The 13,761-nt window shown below is 53.0% G+C and overlaps 4 protein-coding genes across 4 annotated transcripts; 3 read left to right on the forward strand and 1 right to left on the reverse strand.

Moving 5' to 3' along the window:
- Positions 1-1,844: 1,844 nt before the first annotated feature.
- Positions 1,845-2,771, reverse strand: PODANS_1_23460 (uncharacterized protein; the record flags this gene model as incomplete). The annotated part of the gene is made up of 1 exon (XM_001906637.1): positions 1,845-2,771. One exon carries the CDS (start codon positions 2,769-2,771, stop codon positions 1,845-1,847), a length of 927 nt encoding a protein of 308 aa, XP_001906672.1.
- Positions 2,772-6,266: 3,495 nt separating this feature from the next.
- PODANS_1_23470 (uncharacterized protein) lies at positions 6,267-8,825 on the forward strand (the record flags this gene model as incomplete). Its single annotated transcript, XM_001906638.1, has 4 exons — positions 6,267-6,513; positions 6,567-6,712; positions 6,772-7,318; positions 7,378-8,825. The coding sequence occupies 4 exons, from the start codon at positions 6,267-6,269 to the stop codon at positions 8,823-8,825; spliced, it is 2,388 nt and encodes a 795-aa protein (XP_001906673.1).
- A 494-nt stretch (positions 8,826-9,319) lies between these two features.
- PODANS_1_23480 (uncharacterized protein) lies at positions 9,320-10,149 on the forward strand (the record flags this gene model as incomplete). The annotated part of the gene is made up of 2 exons (XM_001906639.1): positions 9,320-9,553; positions 9,607-10,149. 2 exons carry the CDS (start codon positions 9,320-9,322, stop codon positions 10,147-10,149), a joined length of 777 nt encoding a protein of 258 aa, XP_001906674.1.
- Positions 10,150-10,631: 482 nt separating this feature from the next.
- Positions 10,632-13,653, forward strand: PODANS_1_23490 (uncharacterized protein; the record flags this gene model as incomplete). Its single annotated transcript, XM_001906640.1, has 2 exons — positions 10,632-13,135; positions 13,203-13,653. 2 exons carry the CDS (start codon positions 10,632-10,634, stop codon positions 13,651-13,653), a joined length of 2,955 nt encoding a protein of 984 aa, XP_001906675.1.
- Positions 13,654-13,761: the final 108 nt, after the last annotated feature.

Genomic DNA, 13,761 nt, shown 5'->3' on the forward strand with positions numbered 1-13,761 from the left:
TGGCGGTTCCCGCGTTCCCTTCCTGGCGGTTGTTTGGGCCCCGGTGTTGCGGTGCGCTGTGGCTGGTCCCTGCCGTGCCCGTTTGCGCCTGGGCCTGCGTCTCTTTGCTGCTCCTGGTTTTGTCCCTGTGCTTGTTGGCCGCTCCCGCCGGTGCCCGGTGCCCTGCGCTTGCCGTTGCTGTCCGCCCCTCCTTGCCCTCCGGGTTGCCTGCCTTGCCCCGTGCCCCCCTTCTGTCCTCTGCCGTTGCTTCCCTTCTCTCCCCCGTTGCCTGTGGCTTCCTTGTGGCTGTGCCCGCCCTTTTGTTTTTCCGGGGTTTGTTTCCCTTCCTTCCCCCTCTTTTCCCTTTTTCCTTTTTGGCTTTGCCGTGGTTTCCTTGTTTTGCGTCCGCTCCTCCCCGCGCCTTTTGGTTGCCTGAGGGGTTTTCCACCTTTCTCTGCTGTTTCTTCTGTGTGGTGTCTCACATTTCTTTCTCTCCTTCTCCCCTTTCCTCCGCCACCCTCTGGCACATCCATCTCCTCAAGTTTAGCCCCCGCTTGGCAACGAGTCTCCCAAGCGTCCAGCGGGCGAAAGTCCGGCCTCCTCCATTCGTCCCTTGGCACAGATGGGTGAGGTGAGTGGGAATGGGGTGAACAGTTCTGAACGGGAAGCTCCGGAGTGAGCGAACCCAGAGCCCTACATGTCACATCTTGGCTTTTCTTGCCGTTCCCTTGGCTTTCTTGGAGATTCTTGAGCCAGTCTCCCTTTGGTTCCCTCCTCCCCCCGATCGGTCACCGGGATACGGCTCACGGCGAGAGCCACAGACCGGTCTGCCCACAATCCGAACCATGAGGCTCTTTGTTTCTCCGAAACACGCGTGGGGTAATGAATTTTCGGATGAACGGAAACCTTTCATGACCACAGACCACCTAACTTGACTGGGACCTCTTCCTTCGTGTTCACTTGTGACTGCGGGGAGGAGGAGAGAACAGTCTGAGTTTAAGATCAAGTGGTAGGGGTGCCAGGCAAGGTGTTACGTAACGTCGTGTCTTTGAGTGGTCTAGGCTGTCGTGTGATCACCTGCCTGTTCTGTGCCCTGTTTGGCGCTTGCGGTTTGCGAGAAACCTTCTGTCTCAGAAATTGAAAGGCAAGCAAATTGCCAGCATTCTCATCGGCCTTAAGGTCGCTAGAATGATCACTGGGCTTTGTGCATCGAGGCTGCTGCAGGAAAGCTCAGCTTAAGAAAAGAAGAAGAGAAAAGAGTTATGGGATAAGAGAGCTTTGGGAAGACCCTAGGTACGCTTAAGCACACGCCTAAAACCCACCGAGGTGTGTGGGGTCATCTGCTTACTGTACCCGAGCTGAACCCCCATCTAGCATGCACTGAGGACCCCATGGTTTTAGATTATCCCACGTTCAGGTTTGCCCCGCTCAGCAAGGCTGCCACTGATCAGAATCTCTGTTTCCTATTCTGGTGCTGGAAGAGAGCAAAGTCAGCGATGGATACGAGAGAAAGATCTTCAAAGCTGATTTGAGTAGGTCATAACGATATACTACTGGAAGCATGTCTCGAACAGTGTGCATCAAATCATTCTTAGACGGCATTGAAAGATGCTCGACAGGGTCCGTAACGCAGATAGCAGGTCTTGTGGAATAGATCCGAAACGAGCTTTAGAAGGCGGACAAATGAGTCTGTGAAAACAGGCTTGAAGTGTTGAAATGGCAGCGAGGGGACTCGCCAACGTCACTGCAATTCTTGTTCCATTATTCATTATCCGTCATGGTATACTGGACTCAAGACATTCAAAACCTCATCAAGCCACGATGCGCTTAGCCGCACCGTTGTGGATCTGATATAAAGATGACCACTACTCTTTCGCTTGATCTTCTGGCTCCTCCACCGGCGGGGTCTTTTCCTGGCCATGTTCCTCCTTCTGACATCGACACTTTTGTGCTGACTTCTGTTCAAGTTCCCGCAGCTTCTTTGTCATGTCGACATTCTCTTCCTTGAGCTTTCTGATAAAACCAATAGCCATCTCGACCACATCTAGCTTGCTGCTCGGGACGCCTGGCCGGATAAGCAGCTCATTGTCTGGTAGTAGCATGTCGTCCCGATCACTTTCCGAAGGTAGGAGCTTCTGAATCTCTCGTATTGCAAGTGTCAACCGATTCCGCCGTGTCTTCTCGGATAGTTTGTGTGCGATGCGCTTCGAATGGACCTTCTCCGCAGTGAACTCCTCGCCTTGAGATAAGGCGAAGTTTGTGGCACCATTTCCATGGTTCAAAACCATAGGATCATGACTCGGCTGAGCACAGAAAATATTGGTGCTCGTGAAATCGAACAGATCTGGGCTTGATTCGTTGGGTTGTCTGTCGGACATGATGGTTTGAGGAACGACTGGCACGACGGGCAATCTAGTGGGTTTGGTGATACGATGTGCACTTCGTCGCCTGGCTTTGTGTGTGGCGTTCCATGTTGACAGAGGCGGGCAAAATTCTTCAACACTGTCGTGCTGACTTTGATTGGAATCGGAATCTTCCTCGGTGGTTGACCGTCGTGGGGGGGCGTTCCATTGAAAATGCCCCGGGGACTGTTCTGAAGACGCACGAAATAGGTCCCATTCGGCTTGAACAGGGGAAGTTGTCTGCCGAAAGGAAGGATGTAATATGGGTAACTCGATCGATCCGGCGTGAATAGAAATCTGTAGCCAGGGGTTTAGCATGCCAACAACAATCAGCCAACTTGAAAACATACTTGCTGACGATGAAGCAACGAGCGTTGTTGGTTCATCCATCCTTGTGGCCACAGAGATGTGCTATTTGACTCGAAATTCTCTATCTTCGACAGACCAGCTTCTGCAAAGTCAAGATTGATGGGAGGAAAATGTGCGATATCCTGCTGGCCAGGCCATTCTGAAGGGGAGTCCATCGGGTCGTCCAAGTGCCTCTCTGGGAACGAGCTGTCAGGCCCTGAATCAGGGCGATAGACCGCAAGGCTGGGATGCATGTTGGAGTAAGACGAGCGACGTCACCAGGGTATTTGCCGTTAATTCCAGTCGCGTCCGTTAAGTCCAGGTTCCAGTATCTGTGCATGGACAATGCGAATAATATCGGTGATGCACAGGCGTGTTCCAGTGGGTTACATGCCGGGTCATGTATGCAAGAAGAAGGCTGTCGTGCATTCCGTGCGCTTGTTGCGTCTGTTGCCTAACTCGCGATTGATGGACTCGAGCACACCATCTCTGGGAGGCGGTTTGGGCTGATCATCATCAGAGAGATGCGAAGGGTATAAGTCTAGGCTACTCCAATTCACCGAGGCTCGGTCCGTTGTAGTTCCGGGCTGTACAATGAGTGCCCCCATTGCGGTGGCGTTGGCTGGCAATGCAGAATAGACACTCACAGGGAAGAAAGGAAGCGAGGGTCTGCAAAGATTGGCAGCAAGTTGGGGGAGCCAAGAGCATTCACGTAAAGAGAACGTAAAGGCTTGGGACAGCCGGTTGCAATAGGTGGGCAGCATCGGGGTCCTTGTTCATTCCAACAAGCCGAAAAGGGTTTGTTCACCTCGCATCGCGTTAGAAGACGTGCTCAGCGCCACGGCAGCCCCTGTTCTTGACTGGATAGTCTTGGACGCTAGCTCATTTCCACCACCACCCTCTAAACATGATGACTGCGTTCCACCTTGAAGCGTGAAGCATCATTGCTTTTGGGATCTGCTGCAGTACCGGCAGCTCGCTTTCCACGCCCCATCGGCCTAAACCCTTGATTTTGGAGACGAGCCATGTCCAGAGTGCCGGGAACGGTCCAGACTCGTGAAGTATTGACTTGGCTCGCTTGCTCGACAAGACGCTTGCTCCAGACCCAGGCCACAGTAGAACCCACTGACAAGCTGATTGAGAACCACTCCACGCCCTTTGATATCTGGTGATCGTTTCGCTTAGTGATGTCTGAAAATGTTGAGGGTGATGGTGCTTGGCAGCTCGTCTCCCAGAAACAAAAAGCTCAGGAGTGCCCCCATGTCCTAAGACATCTCATAACGCACCCTTCCCACCAACACATCATTGTGACTGACGTCTCCGCGGCCCCTCCACGATGCACACTTCACAGACTGAGCAGCAGAAGGCCGGATGCCACCGTCATCATATTGCCACCTGCATCTTCCTTTCCCATCGCGGCCGCCCGTCAGTTCTTTTTTGTTGATCAGTATTTCCGTCATCTTCGTCACTCCCACATCCCGGCGTTCGATAACAAAGCGGAAGAGCTGACCATCGTTCCATTCCAAGGTTTTGTTGATTTTTCTCAGTCTCGGGCGAGAAGCAGCTTGGCGAGAGACGCCAGGCGTCTGGTCCATAGCAACATCACCGACCCCTCAAATCCCCAACTTCATACCGTCATCTCGCACTCTTCCAATGGCTGTGGACTCAGTCATGTAATCCTCGATTCTCCAATTCTGCAATCGAACCATTCTGTTGGACCCGGCTCACTGATGCGGTGTGTGTGAGCTCGTGAGCTGGTTGAAGGGAACGCTGGCGGCATGCTGGTGGACGCCCGGCTGGGTGTTCATTCGTCGTGATGGATTGCGCAAGAGAATCCCTGAAATGTCGTCATTCGTAAAGGTGGGCGGGTCTGGCCTTTTGTGCTTTTTGGGCGGATGGAGTTCCGTGTGCGTCCCCCACACTGCCTAACGCGATTCAGTCTAGCCCACATGTGAATTTGAGGCAAGGAGAGACGGGGGTGATTTTCATGAGACCATCGAGAGTCGAGAGAGCATCGATTGTCCTGTGTGACGAGAACAAAAATGCTAGGAGAATAGACATATGTTGAGACAGTTAGATGAAGACGAGAGAAGATGTCTAACCAACTGTAGAAGACACAAGGGGTGGAGAGCAAGCACCTTCCTTTAAGAGCAGTGGGCAGGGTGTCCTGGCCAATCATATCAAAGGTCCCACCTACCCCACGCCCCGTCAAACAGCCCCAAACACTGACAACAACTCCACGCCATCGACGCGAAAGTGAGACCAGCACGCCTTCACCAGCCAAGACGATAGCAAACACCAGAAAAATCGTGGCGTCCTCCAGCATGCGCTTCACAATCGACCAGAAGCACAGAATCCCCCCTAGTCCCAGCTGATTTGGTCCAGTGTCACAGACAAGCTTCCTGGGGAAAGTCTTGGTCCCGCCATGGCGTCCGGGACCTTGACGATGCCCAGAGATTTGCGCCATTGTCTGACGTCTGCCGAGCCACTGTTGACAACGACATCTGAAGATTTGTTAGTTGTATAGGCAGAGAAGATGTAAATACAAAGGGGGTTCTTGAGGGTGTTTTCGAAGACTTTGAAAGGCGCAAAGCATTTATTGGTTCTTTATGTCTTTCCCATCCTGAGTATGCCGCTGACACGTTCGACCCTAGCGTAGGGCGCCCCTGTGCAGCAATAGAGCCGAGCGATCAACGGGAAATCGGCAAGGGGGACCTTGGTGACGGCAACGGATGCAAAATCTTGCAAAGAAACCACTTGTTCCCCGGCAAATACACCAACCATGACCCGCCAAATGACAGGCTTTGCTATGGCGTGCGAATTGGGGCAGCGGAGCTCTGCCAAAACCCCGGAAATACGGTCACTAATCAAGGAATCCCCGTAATCGACATGGCAAAAATATCTGTACCGCAAGACCGAGTCTCCATTGCTTAGGAGCCTCTCTAGCGGTCTCGGAGAAGCCAGGCGACATGACTCCACCCACTAACATCCGATACACACATCAATGTCATCGATGCCGCTGCGATGGACAGAGCAGGGTCCAGCACCCAGAGATGGGATAGTAACACAAAAAGGGGACTGGTCCGTCTCTCATCAATTCCACCACGACGGTCTTTGCCGCCTTTTTGCAGCTTGTACTTCCTATCACAGAAACATAGTGGGATTCCTGCATTGGGGTGTGTCATCGTCTCCCGCGCTTCAGGTGGATCAGCAACCACCGAAAAGCGAGCGATCCCACTGCCCTCCACGAAACTGAGCCCTTCTAGTGGGCTTAAACACCTCAGCCTCTGAGCTCGTGCTCGATTATCGGATCCCAGACCCTGGCTGCACCCCTGTCTACCGACGCCATCTGCTGCACGTTCGCCTACCGTGGGCCCAAGAGACTAGCAGAAGACGCACTCTAGCTCATACCGATTATCGCTCACACGTTTTCCTGATTGAGCGGAGCGGCCGGGGATTCTCAAGATATAAGACTTCCCCAGCGTCCGTTTCGTTCCGCTGCTTGATCCCAGACCCACAGCCATCCGGACATCAACCATGGCTCACAACACCACCGCCAGTCGTGTGAAGCGATTCCTTGGGATCCGTCCCGAGGATGAGCTCCATGACGCCGACTTTTACGACGATGGACTCTACCTCGAGTCTGAACCCTCGGCCAAGGAGGCTCTGGCTCATCTGGTGCCCACCGCTGACGGAATCAAACACTACTTCAGGGAGCTGTTTCCGTTCTGGGGCTGGATATTTCACTACAATTTGACATGGTTACTCGGAGATCTCATTGCTGGTAAGCACTGCCTGCCAGTCACTGATTCAGCTGTGTCTGACAAACCTTCCCAGGCATCACTGTCGGGTTTGTTGTTGTCCCTCAGGGTATGGCCTACGCTGGTTTGGCCAATCTGCCCCCCCAGTTCGGATTGTACACCAGCTTCGTGGGATTTTTCCTCTACTGGGCCTTTGCCACCTCAAAGGATATCACAATCGGCGTGAGTTCTTCTGATATCACTTTGGACTTTATGATCAAGAGGCTGACACAAAAGTCTAGACCGTTGCAGTGATGTCCACTATTGTTGGAAACATCATACTCGACATCCGAGCAACGCAGCCTGAACTCGAGGCTGAGGTCATTGCACGAGCTCTGGCTTTGATTTCAGGCGTGATTCTGCTGTTTATTGGACTTACCAGACTCGGTTTCATCGTCGAATTCATTCCGCTCACAGCTATCGGCGCCTTCATGACTGGTTCTGCCATCAGTATCGCCGCTGGACAGGTGCCGACAATGATGGGAATTTCGACTGTCAAGACTCGCGAGGAGACATACAAAGTCATTATCAACACCCTCAAACACCTGGGCGATACCAGGCTTGATGCTGCAATGGGGTTGTCGGCCTTGTTCGGTCTTTACTTTATCCGCTGGTTTTGCGGCTTCATGGGTCAACGCAGCCCCACCAGATCCAAGATGTGGTTCTTCATATCCACCCTCCGCATGGCTTTCATCGTCATCTTGTACATTCTCGTGAGCTGGTTGGTCAACAGAGGCGTGTCGGATGAGAAGAATGCCAAGTTCAAGATTCTCGGCACTGTCCCAAGTGGTAAGTGGCTACGTTTGACCATACACCTCAGAGATTTGGCTGACTTGTGTCGTGTCCAGGTTTCCAACATGTTGGTGCTCCTGAAATCAACACTGAGATCTTGTCCGCCATCGCACCTCATCTTCCGGTCACCGTTATCGTCCTGCTGATCGAGCACATCGCGATTTCAAAGTCTTTTGGGCGTGTCAACAACTACATGATCAACCCTTCGCAGGAGCTGGTGGCTATAGGTTTCAGCAATGTCTTTGGGCCATTCCTCGGAGGCTATCCGGCCACCGGTTCGTTTTCGCGTACAGCCATCAAGGCAAAGGCTGGCGTCAGAACCCCCCTCGCCGGCATCTTCACAGCCGTCATTGTGCTACTGGCACTCTACGCGCTCACATCGGTTTTCTTCTACATTCCTTCGGCATCTTTGGCAGCAATCATCATTCACGCTGTCGGTGATCTTATCACACCTCCGCGGGAGGTGTACAAGTACTGGCAGACATCGCCTCTCGAAGTTGTTATCTTCTTCGCCGGCGTGTTTGTTTCCATCTTCACCTCCATTGAAAATGGTATCTATGTCACAATCGCTGCGTCTGGGGCTGTTTTGCTTTGGAGGATTGCGAAAAGCCCAGGTAGCTTTCTGGGCCGTGTTCAGCTGCAGCACGCCAGCCGGGACAGTATCCTCAAGAAGGAGAATGTCGACCAATCTGCCCTGGATGGCGAGAAGCATTCGGCGTACCTTGATCTCGGCCGCCGTGACCAATCCAACCCGCAGGTTCCCATCACATCACCGTACCCCGGCGTCTTCATCTACCGATTCAACGAAGGTCTGAACTACGTCAACTGCGCACGACACTTGGACAAGATGACGGTGTATATCTACAAGCACACTCGAAGGACGCAGCTCAACAAGTACGACAAAATCGGCGATCGCCCCTGGAATGATCCAGGCCCGCGTCGCGGTCAGGTTGTGGACACTGAGGAGATTGCTTCCAAGCCCAAGCTCAAGGCCATCATCCTTGATTTCAGCGCTGTAAACGCCATTGATGTGACTGCCGCCCAGGCTCTTGTCGATCTCAGGACTCAGTTCAACAAGTACACAGATCCCGAGGTTGTGGAGTGGTATTTTGCGGGTGTGACAAACCGGTGGACCAAGCGGGCGCTTGTCGCAGCTGGGTTTGGAGTTGACAGAGGCCATGGCATTGAAAGGGCAGGGGGGGGCCGGGAGGATGTTGTGGCTGTTGCCGGGGTTGATCCGGATGTCACTGTTGGGAGGAATGAGAAGGAAAGAGGGTCAGGGGATGTGGACTTGGAGGCTGGTCACGCTGGCTCTGGTGAGAAGCGTGATGAGATTGCACCCGTCTCTTCTGGCGAGTCGAGACCAAGTGGGAAAAGATTGGCGCCGATCTATGGTGTCAATAGGCCATATTTCCACATTGATGTTGGGACTGCGGTTGCAAGCGTGGTGAGAAATCTGGAGAGAAGAAGGGACACGGAAGACTCTAGCTTGGAGGTTTTCTAGATCAAGAGCGGGTCTTTGTTGGCTTTTTGATTTTGTTTGGCAAGGCGTTGGTTGGGATATAATGACATGATGGGATATGATGATACCTGAAATTGCGGTAGATAATGGATCTGAACATGGCTTTGGATTACCTATTTATTCGAACGGAATGGTCTCGACGTGATGTGACTTTTACCACACCAACATGAGCATGATGAGCAACTCAAATGGTAGTTGAAACGCTTTAGTTCTTGTTGGAGGCTCGTGCATATGCACCTAGACAACCAAATTCGGTCCCGAACCATAGTCGCGGGAATCGCGGCACTACCTTGCTTTTATTGCCATGTACCCAAGATGACAGCCGAAAGATATCGAGATCGACCCGCGCCTCCTCTCTACATCGGGTTGCGGCTACCACTCCAACGTCTGAACCTTATTTCCATTCGTGATTACTCAGCCGTGCCGGTATGCGGTTTGGTAGATATCGTGTCGAATCATGATGGCGGGGTACAGGAATGTTGTGCTTTGTGTGCAACCCACGAGTCCACCTATCAGGTGTCACGGCATGTCAGCTCTACTTGACCAATTCTCGTACCATAACCTCCGCAGTTCAACCTCGACCCCCCATCTCACTTCGGTTTGAATTTCATGTCAGCAGCATCACCAGATTCAGCCAGCTTTCAAGATGCCTTTCGCGCTCCAGCCCATTGCCCAGTGGACGGCCATTTTTGGCCCGGCTGTTTACACCGGTCAGCTCATCCCCGTCCCATTTCAATCACACCCACGATGCTAACTTTCTTGAGGAATCACACTAACTCACTCCACAACCCTCTCACTCCTCGCCACATCTCCTGTCTTCTCTCCCCAAACAGAGGAGAAACTTCTTGCTAAGCAATGGCATCTCATCTACCGCCAGGGCCCGAACTGGGTGCCTCCTATCATCAACTCCGCCGCGCTCTCCAATGTCTACCTCTGGTATAATCACTCCCAAACTCGACTTCAGGGAGGGCTCTATCTGCTTTCTGCTGGGATTCTGTGGGGTGTTCTCGCAGTGACGTTTTACTACTTTGAGACGGGGATCAACGGGGCGTGCAAATGGCGGCTGGCTAGGTTGTTGAAGGATGGTGAGGGAACGGGGAAGATTGTAATCAAGGGGATGAAGAAGGGGTGGATTATTCCTAGTGTCAACGGGCATACTGCTTCTGAGGGGAGTAAGAAATGGGGGGAGGAGACGGGTATGAGGGAGTTGGTGATGGGGTGGGTGAAGAGAAATCAGTGGCGGTGGATTGCGGTTGGGGTTGCTGGGGGAATCAGTGGGTGGGCTAGTTTGGGGAGGTTCAGTTGAGGGGATGGATGGGTGGGAGGGTTGATGTTTTCTCTTTGGGATGCAGTGGTAAGCAGTCGTGGTATAATCTTTCTGGGGTGATTCTGGTATCTTCTATGTAAAAGCCCGATTCTCTTAAGAAACTGTTCTTTAATAATCATCAAACGGAAATGTGTTCGGGCAATTTTGACATCCTCTCAAAGATATGGATTGAGAAAGTCCTGAAGGTGCACTTACACGTAACTTTCGATCCATGGTACATGGAAATTCATTTGAAATACACCGGTCAGAGTGTGCACGGACCAACCACTACGACTGTCCCGCTTAATTGATCGCGTCGCGGGTCGCGAGTCCACTTTTTTGAGCGCGTCTTCCGCGCTCCCAGGACAACAGCGCAACGCAGTCTTGACAATTTGGAGCTGCGACAACTCATCACCATCTTTTTTACGTGCCATGTACTTTGGCCAGCTCACCTGGGATATCAACACTCTTTTAAATCTACAATGATAGCCCCGTCGTCCCCAATTACCTTCCCAGCGAGCTCGTCTCCTGTTAAAGCCAAGAGACCTCGCCCAGCAGAACCACCGAAGCAGCACAAGCCCCGCGTTCTTGCTGGATTCCTCGCAGACGACGATTCAGACGAAGACGACAATGACGATACTACACAACAGCCCTCGCCGAAGCGGCGAATGTTGAACTACGACACCCAGAATTCCGAAGTAACCGCGCATGATGGCAACGAGACTCGAGAGACAACGCCCCCAGAGAGCCAACCGCCCCAGGAGTCGGAGGAAGAAGCAGAACGCTATGATCGTCTCTTTGGAACCCAAGCCACGCAAATCTTCCCTTCTCAGCCAACACAACCCTTGCCCGATTTTCTTCAGGATGACGAGTTCGTTCCCGCCCCCTACGGCATGTCAACATGCTCCGGAAAAACGATCCCGATCCGCGAGCGCAAACCTACCGAGTCCGTTTCCTACGCAACAATTGTAGCGGCACGGTCCCGAACAAAAGAAGGCCGCGCAAAGAAGAGCTATTTTGGTATCGACATACACAGTCTCATGGACAAGGCCGCTCAGGAGCTTGCGAAGCCACGGAAGAAGACGACGGTGCCCATTGCGCCCCCTGTACACCCAGACAAGCCACTGCTGTCCGTTGAACCCCAAGCGCAGCCGAAAAAGCAACGGCGGACACTTCTCTGGACCGAGAAATACAGAGCCCGGAACTTTATGGACCTCGTTGGCGATGACCTGACAAATCGTCAAGTGCTACGCTGGCTCAAGAAATGGGATCCAATCGTCTTTCCTAACACAGCCAAGACTCGTCCTTCTGCTCGCCGTCAACAGCAGCAACAAGGTCAGGAAGAGGAGGAACGGTTGCACCGCAAAATTCTCGTGCTCCATGGTCCACCAGGTCTTGGCAAGACGACGCTGGCACACGTGTGTGCCCGGCAGGCTGGATACGACGTTCTCGAGATCAATGCAAGTGACGACAGAAGCAAAGATGTAGTCAAGGGGCGCATCCGGACAACCTTGGGAACCGAAACAGTCAGAACTCTTGAGAACAAGAAGGCGGGAGAGACCGGGAAAGGAGACAAGATTGCGCGGCCAATATGTGTGGTTGTGGATGAGGTGGACGGCGTGGTTTCTGGATCCGGAGCAGGCGGTGAAGGAGGGTTTGTTAGGGCGCTTATTGATCTTGTCACTACCGATCAGAAGAATTCTTCGGGACAGGGAGGAGGGAAGAAGAAAGGGGACGATTTCCGCCAGATGAGGCCGCTCATCCTGATTTGCAACGACGTCTACCATCCTTCTCTTAGGCCACTCAGACAATCTGGTGTGGCAGAGGTTATCCATGTGGGGAAACCCACTGTTGAAGCCGTGGTGACCAGGTTGAAGGCTGTTTTCGAGAAGGAGGGGATTCCCTGTGACCGGGATGCCGCACGAAAGCTATGTGAGGCTGCTTGGGGAATGACCAGTGGGCAAGATGTTCGGAAGGGTGCAGAAAGTACGGCCGAGGGAGATTTGAGAGGTGTCATGGTGGTGGGAGAATGGGTTGCCGGAAGGCTCAAAGCAACCTCAAAACAAGCCACGCCTTCTCTTACCCGGCAATGGATAGACCAAAATGTCATTCAAGATCTAGCTCATGGAGGAGGAGGCGCCAGAGGCATTGGTCGCGGCGGCGTCAGAGAAATCGTCAACCGCATCTTCCAAGAAGGCGCTGGCTTCCCCAAACAGAGCCTGCCCGCCGCCGCGAAGAAGAATGCTCTTCACGAGCAACCGCAGGCCCAGCTAGGCATCTCTGAACAAACCAAGAAATATGCCATGTCTCGCCTGCGTGAGATGATTGACACGAGCGGAGAGGTTGACCGGATCATGACAGAGATCTTCCTCGAATACCCCAACCGTGACTTCAACGACGACTCCTTCCTGACCAAGCCCGACATCGCCTACGAATGGATGCACTTCCACGATACCTGCTCCTCCCGCATTTTCTCGGCCCAAGAGTGGGAGCTAGCGCAATACATCTCCCAACCCGTCCTGGCATGCCACCACCTCTTTGCCTCCGCGCGTCGTCACCAGCCGGCTGCGCACGAAAGGAAATGGGGTGAAGACGACCCCAACGAGGCACCTCCCCTCCCCTTCTCCGGCCCCAGGGCCGACTACGAGGCGCGCGAGGCAGAAAAGCTCAACCGCGCCATCCTCCAGGGGATCCAGGACTCTTTACCGCCCTCACTATCACGATCCTTCCGCAGCCCAGAAGACATCGCCACCGATTTCCTTCCTTATCTCGTCCGCTTGGTGTCACCAGATGTTAAGCCTGTCGTTATTGGGGGGAGCGACAAGACCGGTTCCATCGCGAGCGTCAGGCGAGAGGGCGAAAAGGCCATGGTGAGAAGAGCAGCCAACGTGCTGGCCGAGGTTGGGATTCAGTTACACAAAGGCAAGATTGAAGACAGTAGTGGCGGGTTGGTGGGCAGGACGACGTGGGTGTACCGGATGGAGCCGTGAGTTTTTGCCCCTTTTTCTTGGCCCCACTTTTACCACAGTACACACGCTGACATTTTGATTCAGAGACTTGGATACCTTGGCCACCTTCGAGACGGCGTCTGCCTCCCAGTTCCTTTTTTCCCAAGCACCACCGACACGATATGCCGTCCGCCAAGTGTTGGATCAGGAGCTGGCCAAGACGATTGCCGCAAAAGAAACAGCCTCTCGCCAGGCACGGCTCAGAGCCGGCGGCGGTATCATCCCCCATTTTGATGACAACAACAAGGAAAATACCCCTGATCATCTACAAAAGCTGGAGATGTTAAAGCAGCAGGACAAGATAGCAGTCAAGAAGGACTTTTTCGGGAGGATTATTGTGCCCAAGCCGGTGTTGAAAGATTCAAGTGGGAATGGAACGAAAAATACAGGGGCCGACGGAGAAAAGAAGGACAGGGTTTGGGTTACGTATCATGAAGGGATCAATAATGCTGTGAGGAAGCCGATAAGTTTGGAGGAGTTTTTGAGGGGGTTTTAGAAACTGTTGATATGCATACTTTTGTTGCTTGTTTACTGTACTTTTGAATGTTGTGCAAGCAGAGCGGTGCATAGAAGGCATGTAGCGTGAGGACTTCAGAGATTCTTG

The sequence above is a fragment of the Podospora anserina genome, chromosome 1 (genome assembly GCF_000226545.1).
Source record: "Podospora anserina S mat+ genomic DNA chromosome 1, supercontig 6".
NCBI classification, from domain to species: Eukaryota; Fungi; Ascomycota; class Sordariomycetes; order Sordariales; family Podosporaceae; genus Podospora; species Podospora anserina.